The following is a 16,954-nucleotide window of genomic DNA, read 5'->3' as shown; positions in this document are numbered from 1 at the left end:
AAACTCACCAGTAACATCAGACCAGGCCCAAAGCTTTGCAAACTGCCTCCAGGAGCTGGGATATCTCTAAGGTTGACCTTGCACAGGACTTACTGCCACACGTTGACTCACTGGCCTTTTCTGCTACAACAGCTGTCTCAGGGGACCTTTCATTTAAATGCCACTCAAACTTTCTATAAATCAACAACAGAATTAAAAAGAACCTCAGAAGACAACTCCCTCCTTGAACACAAGGGTCCTGAGGAGGCTTGAAGGGCCTCTGTCAGAGATCTTACTGTGGACTAATACTTAATACCAGGGGGCCAGACTTAGGTTTATTTATCAAGGGCCTAACAGGTGCTAGACACTAGACATACTCTCAATCAATCCCAAGAAAGTAGTGGCCCCATTTTACAGAGAAACTGATTCAGAAGTTAAATAACTTGCCAAGTAGCTAAGTGTGTGACAAGGGCTGCGATGAGACCAGTTCTATTTGGCAACATTAAGCTCCCTTCACTGGACCTTAATGTCAAAAATTCCCAGCCATCAGTGCTCCTCAACCAACCTTAATCCATCCCACTTAACATCTCCATCAACCCAATACTGAATTCAAAGCCATCTATCACACATGGTGGCGGTTGGAGAAGCATGTTGCTCAGGCTGCAGGAACATTTCATTTGTTTAAATGTTTTTATTTAAAAAAAAATTAAAGACCTTCATGGCACAACTTCTTCCCAGCACAGTTATGATTTAGGTTTTAGTTATATCAATTACAATACAATTACAACCAATAAATCAAGGGGGGGAGGGGCCTTCTGACTCAAACTTAAAAAAAACGGCCACTTCAAACAAAGTTAAAAAATACTTAAAAAACCTTTCAGAGTAATTGCCAACACAACTGTCTTATATTGGCGTTCCATTTCCTGCCATCTAAGCAATGCAGACACAAGTAGTGCTGAGAAATAAAGTGTCCCAATACAAGGTATACAGATGAGGTAATTTACAACAACACAGAAGTTGTTACTCTGTAAACCCTTGCCCCCCCACCCCCCCACCCAATTGGGTCTTTTTTTTTTTTTTTTTTCCCATGCTTCTGCAGTGACTCCTTAAGTAGCATTTAAAAAACTTATTTAATTTAAAAGGCTCTTGGGTGGCATTTCAGAGTTCTCTGCATTCACCTTCAGCTTCTTGCAAGGTCTGATGGGTGTTAGGACGTCCAGCTGTCTGCAGCTCCCCACATCAGCTACATCTAGATTCTCTGAGCTACAAGGGTGGGGTGTGAAGTCTTGATTTACAACCCCTCACCACCTCAAAAGAAAGAGTTCATTAGTCATAAGTGTCCTGTTCAAATCACAATCCAGTGCAAACATAATCACAAATTGCATCTCTGGCACATCTGGTGCTTTTAGCTTCTGCACAAATTCAACACGGTAACCCTCACAGCATTCCAGGGCATAAAAGGGTCAAGTACAATAAATATCCACTGTAAGTGGCCACAAGGAAGAAAATCACCCTGCCACACTGTCAGAATGTTTTTCCTTCAGATTCCCTCTGGTTAAGAAGCATTATGAAAGGAGGCTTCAGCTTGATCTATAGTTTTCCATTATATTCACTAAAGCCACCACCTTGATAAAGTTATTAAAGCAAAGATGAGTTACAAAGTTAAATAAGTTCATTAAATTCAACTCCCTAAACAATTGTTTATCTATGACACCCAGGTGAGAAAGGCTTGTGAATCTATAAAGGTAGGAGAAAGGGGAACTAAGATTTTAGGCCTTAAAATATGTTGGAAGAATTTTTCCTAGTCCCCATAAGCAGCTACTGTAATGAAACAGAAGAAAGTACAGAGCTGATGGTTTTGCTATTGTGCTTAAAAAACTAGGCTTCCTTAGTGAAGCACCTGATAAACTTAGGTGGTTGGATTACAGTGGAAAATCCACTTTACACACAAACACACACACAAAAACTGGCGACTTTTTCTATCCCCAATCCCTGCACTGCTGAGACACAAAATGAGTTTTATGGCAAAGGATCCTTAATCCCCAGAGACGCTTTGGCTTGTGGTGCTTTTTTTAAGGCCTCTCTGCCCTGCCCAGTACCAGGGGTCAAACGAGGGGTGTATAAAAATGGGGGCTATGGGAAGCCCCTATGGTATAGGGCTGCAGGCCGCTCAGATGTGAACGTGAGACACCCACCCAGCGAGACCTTTACACAGGGAACTTAAATCTAACCTTGATAAATAAAACCAAACGTTTATTTACACCAAAGAATTCCAACACTGGATCTTTCACATATGAAGGACAAAGTATTATATATACACACACAGCAAGGGGTGGCAGGGCTGTAACAAGAGAGTTTATAGTTTTCCCACAATTACAGGTCTACTTTTAAGTTTCATTGGAGATAGTGGCCCTGCTCCTGCCTCTCAGATCACATTTACATGACTGAGGGGGGCAGGTCTTCACAGGATGCCATATGAAGGAAGGGGAAGGCAGCAGGAAAAGAGGGTAGAAAGCTAAAAATGAAATTCAGGGTGGCCACATCTCCCCTTAGCTCTTAAAGAGTTGCTAGCATGAAACCTACATAGACCATGTTGTTTCTTTTGAAAAAAAGCAAGAACGTATGCCCAGTAACTAACTGAATTCAAAATGGCCAAGTCAAAGAAAACTGAACACGATTTTGCCTTCCCTCCTATCATTTATAGAGCACAGCGTGTTAGGGGATAAAAGGTGGAGAGGACAAGGTAAAGAGCCTGGGATGGAAAGTATTAACATTTTAAACTAAACTTTGAAATTAAAATTTTAAGTAAGTTGGATTTAGGGTTAGTTCAAAAGACATGATTCATAATGAACAGAGGTTTTTAGGACCGGTCTGCACTTTGGATAGATTTTCAACATCTCAATGTAACAAGCATATTTCCACTAGATTTACCAGGATAACCCCACTGAACCACTTTTGGAGTATAGTGATATAAGTAATTAGCAATACACTGCTTCTTATAGGTTGGGTTCTCTCTTCCTCCTTCCATACTTCCTGCCTCCCTTGAGAAGTTACATTTTGGTAATCTCTGGAGAAAAGCATGAAATACAACGCCCCCAAAGTGTGAGCTAATGGGGGAGCAATGTTGGGAATGGGAAGAAAAAATCTCTACCCAAATGGAGCAGCCGGGATTGAGGCTGGTTCATCTTTGTTCTTAAGTAATTAGAAACTGGATTTGGAAGGGGAGAAAAAAATCTGTCCATGAAATATTCCACCTGTAGGTAATTTTTCAGGGAATCCCCTGAGTTATGAAAAGTTCAAGTTTAAAAAAAAAAAAAAAAAAAAAAGAAAAGGAAAAAAAAGAAAATCAGCCTATTATAATTTTTTTTTTATGACTGAACTACTATAAATCCATAAGCAACGGTTCAGACACGGTGCTTCTGAAGTGTTTCACCCCTCCCCGCCAGGCGCAAGCTGCATCAAGGAGAGGGGTGGGCTGCCCCACCTCTGCTCAGGCATCAGGAGACAGAAGGGGCCGTTACTGCTGAGCGCCAGCGGCAGCCGGAACAGGCATCCCAAGGGGGTTGGCAGCAGCAATCACTGGTGAGCCTGCCAGAGGTCCAAGGGGTGAAGGGGTTGGCACTGAAGAAATCCCTGAAAGAAAACAGGTGAGAGTAAGCCAGAGACACTAACCACTGAAATCTCAGTTATTAGTTTTTAGAGCACCTATCTCAAAAGTGACATTCTTCAGTAATTCTCTTTATTGAGGGTTTGTTTACCTTTAGTCAGATTTTTACATATACTTCAAGTCTAATATTCGGAAATTCAAGTTAAAATGGCAGGTTCTAATAAATTTTGGGAGACAGATAAAGAAATCTACAAGTACACAGCCAGTAAGTTGGATTCCAACCCAAGCCTGTCTAGGGCAGCACTGTCCAACAAAACAGTCCAAAAAAAACGTGAGACACCCACCCAGCGAGACCTTAGTGAAACCTAGATTGGTCAATGAGTGCTCTATAACCTGTGCTAACATAGTGGCCACTGGCCACATGTGTCTGTCATGACTGAAAATATAGATCTTTAATTTTATTCAATTTTAATTCAAATAGCCACACATGGCTTGTCACTATCATACTGAACAGCACAGGACTGGAGTCAAAGCTCATGTGCTCTCAGACCAAGTTGCCTCATTTGGAAGAGCCATTTTAGCTGGCAGCTTTCAAAATTACTGAAAGCCATTACGAGTGGAGAAAGGAGCCTTTCCCATCTCTAAGCCAGAACAGTGTTTTGGAATTTATTTCCGTTTGGTTTCTTCCAACCCTGTAAATGCCAGAAAAACCTATCGGATTACCCTTCATCAGCCAGTTCTTTAATTTTCAAAATGTTATTTAATTTTTTGAACAGATAATATATTCACATGGTTCAAAATACAGAAGTTCAAAAGAGCACAGCAGCAAGAAAGTGAAAGCAGCAAAAGAAAAGCAATCCTTCACATAAAAGGGAAGTTCGATAAGACTAAGTGTGGATCTCTCAGCAGAAACCATGGAGGTGAGAAGGCAGTGGTATGATATATTCAAGATACTGAAAGAGAAAAACCGCCAACCAAGAATCCTATATCTGGCAAAACTGTCCTCCAAAAATGAGGAAGAGTTTAAAATATTTACAGATACAACAGGCACTGAGAGAGTTCGTGAACAGTAGATCTCCTCTACAGGAAATACTAAAGGGAGTGTGCTACAGACAGATAGGAAAAGGCAAGAGAGAGAGGTTTGGACAAGAGTGTAGAAATCAAGCTATCAGGAGATAGTAAGAGGGTAGAGATCAGGCATTTGATGTTGAAGGAGTATAGAATGTTCTAGAGGATTGACTGTATGGATCCAGAAGCGGATTAACACAAGACTGTGTAACGGTAGTACAATACTGTAAGGACACTGAAAAAAGATGACAGTGAATACGTTTGGAAGAGGAAGGTTAGGGGCATGTATGACACCGTAAGGAAAGATAGAAGATAAAGACTGGGACTATGTAACTTAGTGAAACCTAGATTGGTCAATGAGTGTGATTAATTGTACAAATATAAGAATGTTTTTGCATGAGGAATCAGCAAGAAGGAATTAAGTTGTGAGGTATTCAACTAGGTGAACAGACCATGGACAATAGCTTGAGTGAAATAAGCCAGCAATGATAAGACAAACATTATAATGCCTCACTAATATGGACTAATAATAATGTGCAAACTCTGAGAATTGAATCTCGGGGCATGGGTTATCAGGGGAAGGCTTATGTGAAGGTTCCTAGATTGTGACCTCTTACAGCAGTCACATCTGTTCATGAGTTGTAACAGTTATATCTAAATTCTGAGATGCTGAGCTGTTTGTGTGTGATGTGGTAGGTCCCTGGAGCTTCGGGTGTCTGTGTGGACCCTGGACTTGGAGCCAGAGTTCAGCAGCTGTGAGTGTTGGCATCACCCCATGAAATCAAGTGTTAAAGAGGCTGAAAAGGAGATCAGACTTAACTGGAGATATGTGTGGGACCAAAGGAAGAGATATTTATTTGGTGCAAAATCTATATTTTCTGTAGCATACTATATAGTTTAACTTATACGGTCAGTTTACTCAAATACCATAATTACATGGAATCTTGACTAGGAAGTGAGATGTTGTTGGTTTGTACAGGTTAGCATGAAGCCCCAGTACAACCCCAATACAACCAGAGTAATTTGGGCAGAGAATAAAAAGTATTTGCAAAGCCCTCTTGAGGGACTGGGGAAAAATGTGGAAATATTCAACTTCCCCAGCTGAGGAATTCCTGATATTCTCACAAGCAATGGGATCTACCAGCTTAGTAGGCTGAGACCTTGATCTTGGGGATTGCCCTTATGAAGCTTGTTACGACAAAGGAGAGGCTAAGCTTACTTACAATTGTGCCTAAGAGTCACCCCCAGAGAACCTGTTTTGTTGCTCAGTTGTGGCCTTTCTCTCTAAGCCAACTCGGCAGGTGAACTTGCTGCTTTCCCCTCTGTGCGGAACATGACTCCCAGGGGTATAAATCTCCCTGGTAACGTGGGACCTGACTCCCAGGGATGAGCCTGGACCCTGTATTGCGTGATTGAGAAAGCCTTCTGGACCAAAAGGGGGAAGAGAAATGAAACAAAGTTTCAGTGGCTGAGAGATTTCAAATGGAGTCAAGAGGTTATTCTGGAGGTAACTCTTATGCATCATATAGATACCCCTTTTAGTTTTTAGTTTATTAGAATAGTTAGAAGGAAATATCTGAAAATGTTGAACTGCAATCCAGTATCCTTGATTCTTGAAGGCGAGTGTGTAACTATATAGCTTATATGGTGTGACTGTGTGATTGTGAAAACCTTATGGCTCATACTCCCTTTACTCAGTGTATGGACAAATGAGTAGAAAAATGGGGACAGAAAGTAAATGAATAATATGGGGGAGGAGAGGTAAGGGATGTTTTGGGTATACTTTTTACTTTTGTTTTTATTTTTATTTTTTGGAGTAATGAAAATGTTCAAAAGTTTTAAAAAAAGAAATAAAAAGAAAATAAAGGAAACAACAAAAAAAGGAGTCCAGAGTGAAAAATCTCCCTTGCCCTGTCACTCAGATGACTTACAGTACCATTCTGAGGGTGTATCCTTACAGAGATATTTTATGCATATACATTAATATAACTTTATAAGAATAAGCACAAGAACCACAAATAAGAACATGATTATATATTCTTGAACACTATTTGCTCTTGGACATGGTTCTGCATCCCATAATTGATTTAACTAGCTCCCTACTTTAGCTGTTTTCAAATTATAAAATAAGGCTACAATGAGTAACCTTGAAAATCATTTTGCACATAGGAAAGATACTGAAAGGATAAATTCTAGAAGGCAGCTAGTTCTTTAAAAAGAACTGGGACACAGCAATTCTTGGAGGGTGTCTGAGTAAATGCCCTCACTACCACAAGTGTAACTACTTGATTGTTGCCTACATACATAATTCTTAGGAGACAGGTCTGTGGTTTCTTTTGAATAATTGTGTACCTTCTACCAAAAAACCACTGTAAACCACAATGATTCAACAATAATGAAAAAACAATTTCATATAAATCTTTACAATTTACTAGGCACACTGTAGTTGCTCGGGTGAAAATCAGAAAACTGTCCTCACATACATAAACCCCAACTCTACCCGTCTCCCCATACCCCCTGCAACAAATTTTCAGTTAGGAATACTGAGTTTTTAGCTCGGAAGACATGGCTGATACCCTACTCAAGGCGGTGTCACTAAAGTATACCAGGTGTCAGAGCACCTTGAAACTTGGTGGGGAGAGCCACACCAACACGTCTGAGCCAGTATGTCAATAAGGCTGTTGTCACAGAGGAGAGAAGGTACAAAAGAAATCAGGCCACAAAGAGTGGGGAGAACTGAGAACAGTAACTGACTTCTACGTTTTGTTAAGTAAATTTACCAAATGAACTGACCTGACATCATATTGGCGCTGCTGACAGGCGTACTACCTCCTGGCATGCTAGATGAGCCCATCCGAGCCTGGTCCTTCACAACCGTGTCTACAAGAGACAAAAAAGGTTAGGTTATGTTTTGTTTGAGGAATTGAACTAATGGTCTGGGGGCTTTAAAGCAGCCACCATAGTCCTTTGGATTTTATGTATACTCCATATTTAACCCTGAAGAACTTAAGGTGACAATTGCCTTCACTGTGAATTAGACAAGTAATATAAAACAGAAATATCTTCCCTGTCAAACTTTGGTAAAGACCAACTCTTAAACCAAATGGTAGCTAAGAAGGTGAGGTAATTATCCTCATTTAAAACAAAACTGGTCCCTTTACGGTTTAGTAGAGACAACATAATATAACCTGACCAAGACAGCAGTTCCTAGTATCTAAATGATCTGGCTGATCAAATGATGCCTCATATGTATCATCAGGGTGGACTGGTTTTATTGCAGCCCACAGCTCAGTCAGTCAGAGCATGGTGTCAATAAGGGGAAAGGCAAAGCTGTGTATGTGTAGGTTAGTGATATAACCATGAACTTCACTCTCCATTCCAATCAAGCTGTCAGCCTACGCAGGGTATAGGAGACAGCACAAGAGTATAACTGATTCACCACAAGATCACACCATCACTCCCCAAGGAAAAAAATCAGTGGGGATGGGGTGGGTGTAAGTGGCATTTTCATCCAAGATAGCACAGTTAGCTATATCTACAAATGTAAGTCAAGGATATCTATACCACATTAAAATTTCCAACCTCGATGCATTTTCCCAATGACTGGTTACCAGAGACATGACAATGCTGTTGGTTCTAAACCACTACTCCACACCAGCAAGCACCACTGAGAAATGTCACCTACATAGTGAGAAATACAATTTAGGAATGCACATCTGCCAGGTACTTTGCTTGGATTATCTTCCCTGTCAAACTGTAGTAAAGATCTACCTTATTTTCCCTATTTTCCCACTGAATCATCCCAACAATTCTGCAAGTCAGGTGCCATCAATGAACCCATTTGACTAAACTGAGGCTTACTGTGGATGAAGCAACTTTAATCAAGGTCACAAAGCTGCAAGTTAATGGGAGATGTGATTCCAACCCTGTGTTGTGCAACTGTGGGCCAGAACTTCCTTCAAAGCACATATACTTCCCTCCCTTGTAGTCTGCTGGGCAGTGGTGAAAGGGCCTGCATAGGCTCTGTGGATTGGATAGTTGGACTCACAGAAATAGGGATGCTCCATGGCCTCTCTTGCAGTGAGTCGTGACTGGTGGTCGTATCGCAACAGTTTGTCCAGAAAATCCAAGGCCTCAGGGCTGACAAGGTGCTGGTTTTCACTGTGAACAAAGCGCTCCCATCGCTTACGGGAGTGTCTGCAGAGCCAAAATGGAGAATGAGAAATGAACCAGGATGGGCAGAGAACTCCATCTTCCTCCCAGATTTTCCTTAGTGGCTAGGAGCCCAGCCAACAGCAAACAGATCAAAACTCAAAAGAATAGTCTCATACCACTCTGCCACTAGGGAGACAACAAAGTTAACTGGTGAGACTATAAATAGTGGTATTGCAGAAAAGATCAATCTGGGTTCTTATTCTTTTAAGAATCATAATTCAGATTAATTTATAGGATGAGAATACTACTGTATAACAAGGGGCACAGGTGGCTAGGTTAAGGCTAACCAGGCCTCTTTCCCATCCCTACACACATTCCTGGAATCTCAGCCACTTGGCCAGAAAAAGCCTTTGCATCAGGAAAAATCCACCTTCTCCTATTAGGTGGTTATCGTATTAGCAGCATGCATTTTCCATTTCTTTCTCTTGGAGAGGGTTTTCCCATTTGGAGAAAGCTAAATCTAGAGAGATTTTGATTTTTGATTCAACTGACTTACTAGAATCCACATTTCATTAATTTCACAGGAAACCTCTTAGTTATAACCTCCACACTCAGACTCTTGTAAATGAATTTAAGAAAATGGCCACTCAACACAATGTTTTTGTCACAGGCCTGCTCACGCAGCATCTTGCAGCACTGGACCACCAACACCTTTGCTGTGATGGCAAATAAAACAAGTATTTTGAGGATCCAAAGTGCCAGTTTACACCTAAAGTGTTCAAGCCACAGATGCCCATTTAGTTTTATGACTTACCTGCCCAAAATATCATTGAAACGTGGATCTAATTCAATGTTGTATTTGTCAATATAGTCATATAAATCTTCTGTCCCCAGAACCTTGGCTATTCTCACCAACTAGGATAGAAAAGATGAAAACTCATATCACAAGCATGTTACACGATTGAATCAACAATTAATTATGGCAGTTTATATCAAATTTCTGTGCATGGCAGGAGTGGATTTCCACATAAAAATCCCTAAATGAACTCAATGTGAGGGTGTTAGAAAGAAAAAGCTAACCATTTATAACCTAATTTCTTCCCCTAGAAATGTTTCCCTGGTGAAGTCTTATTTCCCCCTCTCAAAACCCAGTTGAAGATGTCACTTTTTTTAGGAAGCTCCCTTTGCATACTCACACTGCTGCCTTTTGTACATTGTTCACACTTTTGCACTGACATTTATGACTGCACCTTATTTCCTTACATGTTTGCTTCCCTTACTAGACAGACTATGAACACTTTGAGAGGAAGGACTATTCTTTTTTTTCTGTATTTCCCAATCCTGCATGGCACCTAATATAGAGTTGTCAACTTTAACCAAATTTGGGCGATCACATTCTTTGACTCATTAAAAATGGCCATTGTGCTCAAAGGCAATAAGGCAACAGTACCTTCCAAAAGGTCCTAGAATCATTCCAGGTTCTCTTGAATGGAAAGGCCCCTTGATCTTCAAGGGGAGATGTGGAGCTAGTATAAAAAATGCCATGTATACTTTTATGGATAGACATCAACTTATTTGATACAAAGGAACAGAAGTCAAAGGATCATAGAAATACCATATATAAAGAAATCACTGCCCACTCTAATGAAACTCTAATGAAACTCTAATGAAACCTTACTTCAGGGGATTCTAAAATAATGTCCTATTTCTTAAACTGGATGGAGGTTACATGGTTGTACTTTTCAGTATGATTTTTTGAACTGTATGTACGTTTTGTAAACTATTTTATATGTACATTTCACAATAAAATGAGAAATGCAAACTAACAAGACTAGCAACAAAGTCTGATTTCAAAATGCTAAACTGGTAGCTCTCAAAACACCAATCTGAGGAACAATGTCAGGATGGTTGAAGAAGTGAGAATTAAAAAATTATTCTACAGCCCTACCCTCAGAGATTCTGAATTAACTGGCCTCAATTGGTAGCTGGGTATCTGTATTTTTGCAACAACCATAGGGATTTCTAATGAGTAGGCAGGTCTGGCCATCTTCAGGTTATATACATAAGTTCCCAATTGTGAACAAAATATCACCTGATCATAATTGTCATGTCCATGGAAAAATGGCTCCTTCCGGAAGATCATGCTTGCTAGCATACAACCCAAGCTCCACATATCCAAACTATAGTCATACATCTGCATAAAAGTAAAGAAAAGTCATTGTTATCAACTTGAATCTCCAGACTTGTCACTTCAAAATTAAAAACTGCTTTTCACTGTTAACAAAGAAAGGAAATTAAAAAAAACCCAAAACACTGCACTGACTCAAAACCAAAAAACACTAATAACATTTTCATGTATTTTCAGTCTTTTCTTTTATGCATTCTTTCCCACATGTTGTATATACTATTCTAAATTGCTTATTTTACTAACATAAGAATGTCTCCAAATTGTTGGCCTGTGGAAAGATTTCAATGTCTACCTTTTATACTTTAGTTCGTTAATATTTTATTGTGTTAAGTGTTCCAGAATTTATTTAATCTTTGACTTCCTCTATAACAGGATGTTTTGTTTTTCACTATTGTAAGTAAATAATGCTATAAAGAGCATCTTTAACCAAAAAATGTTTTTTGAACTCAGGGTTCTATCTTCAAGACTCCAGAAAAGAAACTTCTAGGACAAAGAGTCTGAAACTTTTTAAAATATCTGATAATATTACCTGGGAGGTCTTTTAACATCACTGTGTCATGAAAGATACTGCCAAAGACTTTTAAAACAAATCTTAAATTCTAGATTAACTATTACTGATGTGGCTCATTTTTCTTTTTGTGAGGAAAAAGAGAACACTTTGTTTTGTGTATGTGTGTGCAGGGAGGTTGGGGCCTTTATATTTAGAATACAATTTTGGAAAACCACAAGAGAACATTTTTGAGTTTATCCTTAAGGTTAAACCTAGCTTATAATTCTCAAACTAGATCAGGGATTTCTGATAAAAGCACATTATATTTTCGCTTAAGTTAGGATCAAATGGAGACCTGATTGTATTCTATTGACATTATGACAAAAAAAAAGCAACATAACTTACAGCAGATGAGTTGAGGTGATTTTTATTTTATATTTCATATAAAAGGGACAGCCATGGATGTGAGTAAATGGCCTATTCAAAAGCAACTGAGACGGCACAAAATGACATTTTTTCAATTTATGTGCAATATAAATATGTGACCAAAGCGTACCTGCTATTCTCTTCTCACCTGATAGTCTACAAGTAGCTCAGGACCTTTGAAGTATCGGGAAGCAACTCGGACGTTATATTCTTGGCCAGGATGGTAAAACTCAGCCAAACCCCAGTCTATTAGTCGTAACTGGAAGGAAAAAAAAAGGTTATTTTTTGCTTTGGTTTGATTTTGTTAGCTCCTGGCACTCAAGAAAATCTCTGTCATATCACTAGCTAGAAACCAACTTAAGGAACAAACAGACAGCTTAGGAATTTATCCACCCTGAATTAACACTTTAAAATATTAAAATGCACAGCGTACAAGAAAAGACTGCAAGGCAAACAAAGAAACAGGGAACTATAGCACATCCAAAGGTATAGCATAAAAATCCAGAAACCATCAATGAAGAAGACCAGACTTTGAACATACCAAAGACTTTAGAAGAGAATCTCAAGAAGATAGAAATTATAAAAAGGAAATAAAGAGAATTACTAGAGTTGAAAACCATAATAACTGAAATGAAAAATTCCCTAGAGGGTTTCAACCACAAATAGGAGCTGGCAGAAGAATCAGTGAACTTGAATTCAAGGAGACTGAAATGAATCAGGCTGAGGAGCAGAAGCAGAAAGAAAAAATAATTTAAAAAGCAAAGAGAGCCTGAGAGACTTGTGGGACACCACCAAGCATGCCAACATATGCATTACGGGACTCCCAGAGAGGAAAAAAAAAAGGGGGCAGAAAGATTACTGAAAGAAATGATGGCACAAAACTTCCAAAGTTGAAAAAGACATGAATATGCATGTTCAAGAAACCCAACAAACCCCAAGAAGATAAACTTGAAGAGAAACAAGCCCCAACACATAACAGTCCAACTGTCAAAACCAATGATAAGGTTCTAAAAGCTTTAAGAGAAAAGCAATTCTTATAAACAAGGGATTCTCAGAAGATTAAGTGATGACTTTTCATCAGAAACCATGGGGACAAGAAGGCAAAAGGAACAAATTTTTCAAGTGCTAAAAGAAAATAACTTCCAAACAAGAATTTTATAATTGTAATTTTTTTATAATTTGAAGGCAAGACTGTCCTTCAAATATGAAGGTGAATTATCTGTGTGGTGACGGCTGGAGTGGCAGCAGTGGCTGGGCACACTGCAGTGGTGGCAGCAGGAGACACAGCAGCAGCTGCTACCGCCGCCGAGACGGGCTTGTAGATATACACCGCCACCAGGCCGGGTGTTGAGCACCGAGTCTGAGGTGGGAGTCACCTCTGCCACCGCTACCTCCACCACTGCTGCTATCGCCACCAAGGTGACTGAGAAGAGAGGTGCCTCCTCATTCCTGCCACCACCAAACTTCAATGTTTAGTCCCCAGCTCACCAGCATTTTTCATTGGAATATACGCTGCACATTTACAGTGATTCTGAGAGTGAAGTCAGACTTCTGCCAGGCTCAGCACAGCATTTTCACTGACACATGAGCTTGGTGATTCTATGTGCCATAATTAACATTGCCTTGAAGACTCTGGAAGCTGAGACCACCCTCAGAAATAGCTGGCTTTTTTTTTTTTAATTGCAAGCATATTTCTTTTAATGACCCCAGTAAAATTAAGCATCAAGTAAACAAAAGTGGAAAGCATTCTAAACTTCTAACTTGTCTCACTAGTGCCTGAATGGAGTAAAGGCTGCTTAAGTTTGGATTTTTTGGAGTCCGAAGGTATCCACCTACAGTCATTGAGGCTGAAGTTGAATTTGGACTCAAGTGGATTCTAAATCCTTCCATGTATCTTGGAGAGAGAAACTTCTTAAGGAATAAACAAGTTGAATAGAGAAAACACTGCTCGATAATAGGCATTTTACTGGTCTTTTATTTGCCATAACGAACCACCCAGCCCCTGTGGAGATCTCCCATGAGAACATGCATTTTCACATAATTAACTCACAACCCTACCAATGCTACTCTCAACAAGTTCACAGAGGAACTTAAGAAGTAAAGAGTAACAATTTTGGTTCAAGTTTGTGATGCTACATATGACAAAGCTTCAGTTGAAAAAGAAGGAATCCACATTCTAGATTGGCTGTTTGATGAGGGAGCACCACCCCCTAATCAGATAGTAGATGACTGATATTAAAAAACAAATTTCATGAAAAGCCAGACTGCTGTGTTGCAGTACACTGTGTTGCAGGATAGGGAAGGGTATCTGTGCTGGTTGCACTTGCTTTGATTGAATGTGGAATGAAGTATGAAGATGCAGTTCAGTTTATAAGACAAAAACAGGGGAGCATTCAATTCCAAACAGCTGCATTACCTGGAGAAATATCTGGAGATGTGATTATGCTTTAGAGATACCAATGAGCCTTGCTGTGCTCAGCAGAAAGTAATGTAAACAAAGGCTGACTTGATTGTGGCATTTAGAGGGAACTCTTGGTACCTGGAAATGTGAAATCTTAACTGTGTCATCAAAGTAGTGACGGATTCAGTACTCCTCAACCACTCTCCTCATGATCGGAAAAAAGCAAACAAAAAAGAAATCTCTCTGTAATGTGAATAAAATGTTTAAGAAAAGGAGGGGGTAAAAATGAAGGCAAGATTAAGACATTCCCAGAAAAACAAAAGCTGAGGAAGTCTGTCGCCACTACCCTACAAGCAATGCTAAAGGGAGTCAGTTCTTCAGACTGAAAGGAAAGACATCCGGAAAGAGGATCAAGTGGCATAAATGAAAAAAGACCTCAGGTAAAAGTAACAATATTGTAATTATAAATGCTAGTACTATTCTATTGGTATGAACTCTAATTTTTAATTCTTATAGGTTTGAAAACGCAAATGCTTAAAAAGCACTGGCAAACCAATGCACTGGGACATAGAATGTATAAACACATAATTTACAATGAGTACAACAAAAAGGTGGTGGCACGGAGTGGGGAAAGGAACAGTGTCTGTGCATGCTACTTAAGTTAATTTGGTATCAAAACAAATCTGACTGTTACAGATTAAGGATATTAAATTTTAGCCCCCTGGTAATCACAAAGAAAATATATGAAAAATATACACAAAAAAAATGAGAAAAGACTCAAAATGGTACAATACAAAAAATGAAATAAATATGAAAGTAGGCATTAACAGAAGAATTGTGGGACACAAAAGATATAAGATTTATAAAGACTAGCACAATGGCAAGCAAGTCCTACATTATCAGTAGTTAATTTAAATATAAATGGATTAAATTTTTCAGTTAAAAAGAGATTGGCCAAATGGATAAAGAAGCATGACCCAATTATATGCTGTTTATAAGAGACTCACTTAAATTCAAAGACACAAGTAGGCTAAAGACGAAAGGATAGGAAAAAACATAACATGCAAATAGTAAACAAAAGGGAGCTGGGATAGCTATACTAACATCAGATAAAACAGATTTTAAGTTGAAAACTATCACTATATACTGAAAAAGAGGCTGATTCAACACAAAGACATAACAATTATAAATATACACATCCTAATGGCAGAGTCCCAAAATATATATGAAGCAAATATACTGACACATTTGAAGACACAAAAGGATGGTTCTACATTAATACTAGGAGATGTCAATATACCACTTTCAATAATGGATAGATCATCTAGGCAGAAGAGCAAAAAGGAAACAGAAGACTTGAACAATAATATACATACATCGAACACTTCACCCAACAGCAGCAAAATACACATTTTTCTGTAGTGCACATGAATCATTCTTAAGGATAAGTCATATGTTAGGTCACAAAACAGATCACAATAAATTAAAAAATACTAAATTCACACAATGTGTCTTCTCCAACCACAATGCAACAAAGCTAAAAATCAACAATAGGGAGAACAAGAAAATTCATAAGTATGAGGAAATTAAACAATACACTTTTAAATAACCAGTGGGTCAAGAAATCAAAAGGAAAATTAGGAAATATCTTGAGGCAAATGAAAATGAAAACACAATATACCAAAACTTACGAGATGCAGCAAACGCTGAGAGGGAAATTTACAGCTATAAATGCTATTTAAAAAGAAGAATGATTTCAAATCAGAAATCTAACCTCACAATTAAAGGAGCTACAAAAAGAAGAACAAACTAAACCCAAAGTGAGCAGAAGGAAGGAAATAACAAAGATTGGAGTGGAGACAAATAAAATAGAGAGAGAGAAAAAAAAGGCTGCAAATTACTAAAATCAGAAATGAAAGGAGGGGGCATTACTACTGACCCCAATGAAATAAAAAGGATTATAAGAGGATACTATGAACAACTGTATATCAACAAATTAGATAAGCTAGGTGAAACGGACAAATACTTAGAAACACACAAACTACTGAATACACTGACTCAAGAAGAAACAGAAGATCTCAACAGATCAACAGTATAAGTAAAGACATTGAATCAGTCAACAGAAAACTCCTCAAAAAGAAAAGCCAGGACCAGATGGCTTCACTGGTGAATTTTAACAAACATTCCAAGAAGAATTAACACCAATCTTGTTCAAACTCTTCCAAAACAATTGAAGATTAGGAATACTCCCTAACTTATTCTATGAGGCCAACATCACCCTAATTCCATGGCCAGATAGATAAAGGTACCAAAAATGCTGAACAAAATACTAGCAAACCAAATACAACAGCAGATTAAAAGAATTACATGCCATGATCAAGTGGGATTTATCCTAAGTATGCAAGGTGGCTCAACATAAGAAAATCAATTAATGTAATAGAATATATCAATAGAACAAAGGGAAAAAACATGATCATCTCAACTGATGCAGAAAAAGCATATGACAAAATCTAGCACCTAGCACCTTTCCTGATAAACCAACCAACCAAACAAACAAACAAAACAACTCAAGAAAATGAGGAATAGAAGGAAACTTCCTCAAAATGATAAAGGACATAGATGAAAAATCCACAGTTAATA

General features: G+C 38.7%; 1 protein-coding gene across 4 annotated transcripts in view; it reads right to left on the bottom strand.

Annotated features, from left to right (window-relative positions):
- Window positions 1–650: 650 nt before the first annotated feature.
- The window catches only part of CSNK2A1 (casein kinase 2 alpha 1), an 86,896-nt gene continuing 70,592 nt past the window's right edge, over window positions 651–16,954 (bottom strand). For 3 of the 4 annotated variants that reach the window (XM_037811385.1, XM_037811386.1, XM_037811388.1), the window contains 6 exons: window positions 12,062–12,172; window positions 10,902–11,003; window positions 9,624–9,724; window positions 8,703–8,851; window positions 7,448–7,534; window positions 651–3,612 (listed from right to left, as the gene is read on the bottom strand). In XM_037811385.1, coding sequence (XP_037667313.1) covers window positions 3,497–3,612; window positions 7,448–7,534; window positions 8,703–8,851; window positions 9,624–9,724; window positions 10,902–11,003; window positions 12,062–12,172 — 666 coding nt within the window. In that variant the 3' untranslated portion in view covers window positions 651–3,496. The remainder of the gene's footprint in view (window positions 3,613–7,447; window positions 7,535–8,702; window positions 8,852–9,623; window positions 9,725–10,901; window positions 11,004–12,061; window positions 12,173–16,954) is intronic. The other variant, XM_037811387.1, reaches the window with a different exon arrangement.

The sequence above is a fragment of the Choloepus didactylus genome, chromosome 19 (assembly GCF_015220235.1).
Source record: "Choloepus didactylus isolate mChoDid1 chromosome 19, mChoDid1.pri, whole genome shotgun sequence".
Classification (NCBI taxonomy): Eukaryota; Metazoa; Chordata; class Mammalia; order Pilosa; family Megalonychidae; genus Choloepus; species Choloepus didactylus.
This window is presented reverse-complemented; position numbering and strand designations above follow the sequence as displayed.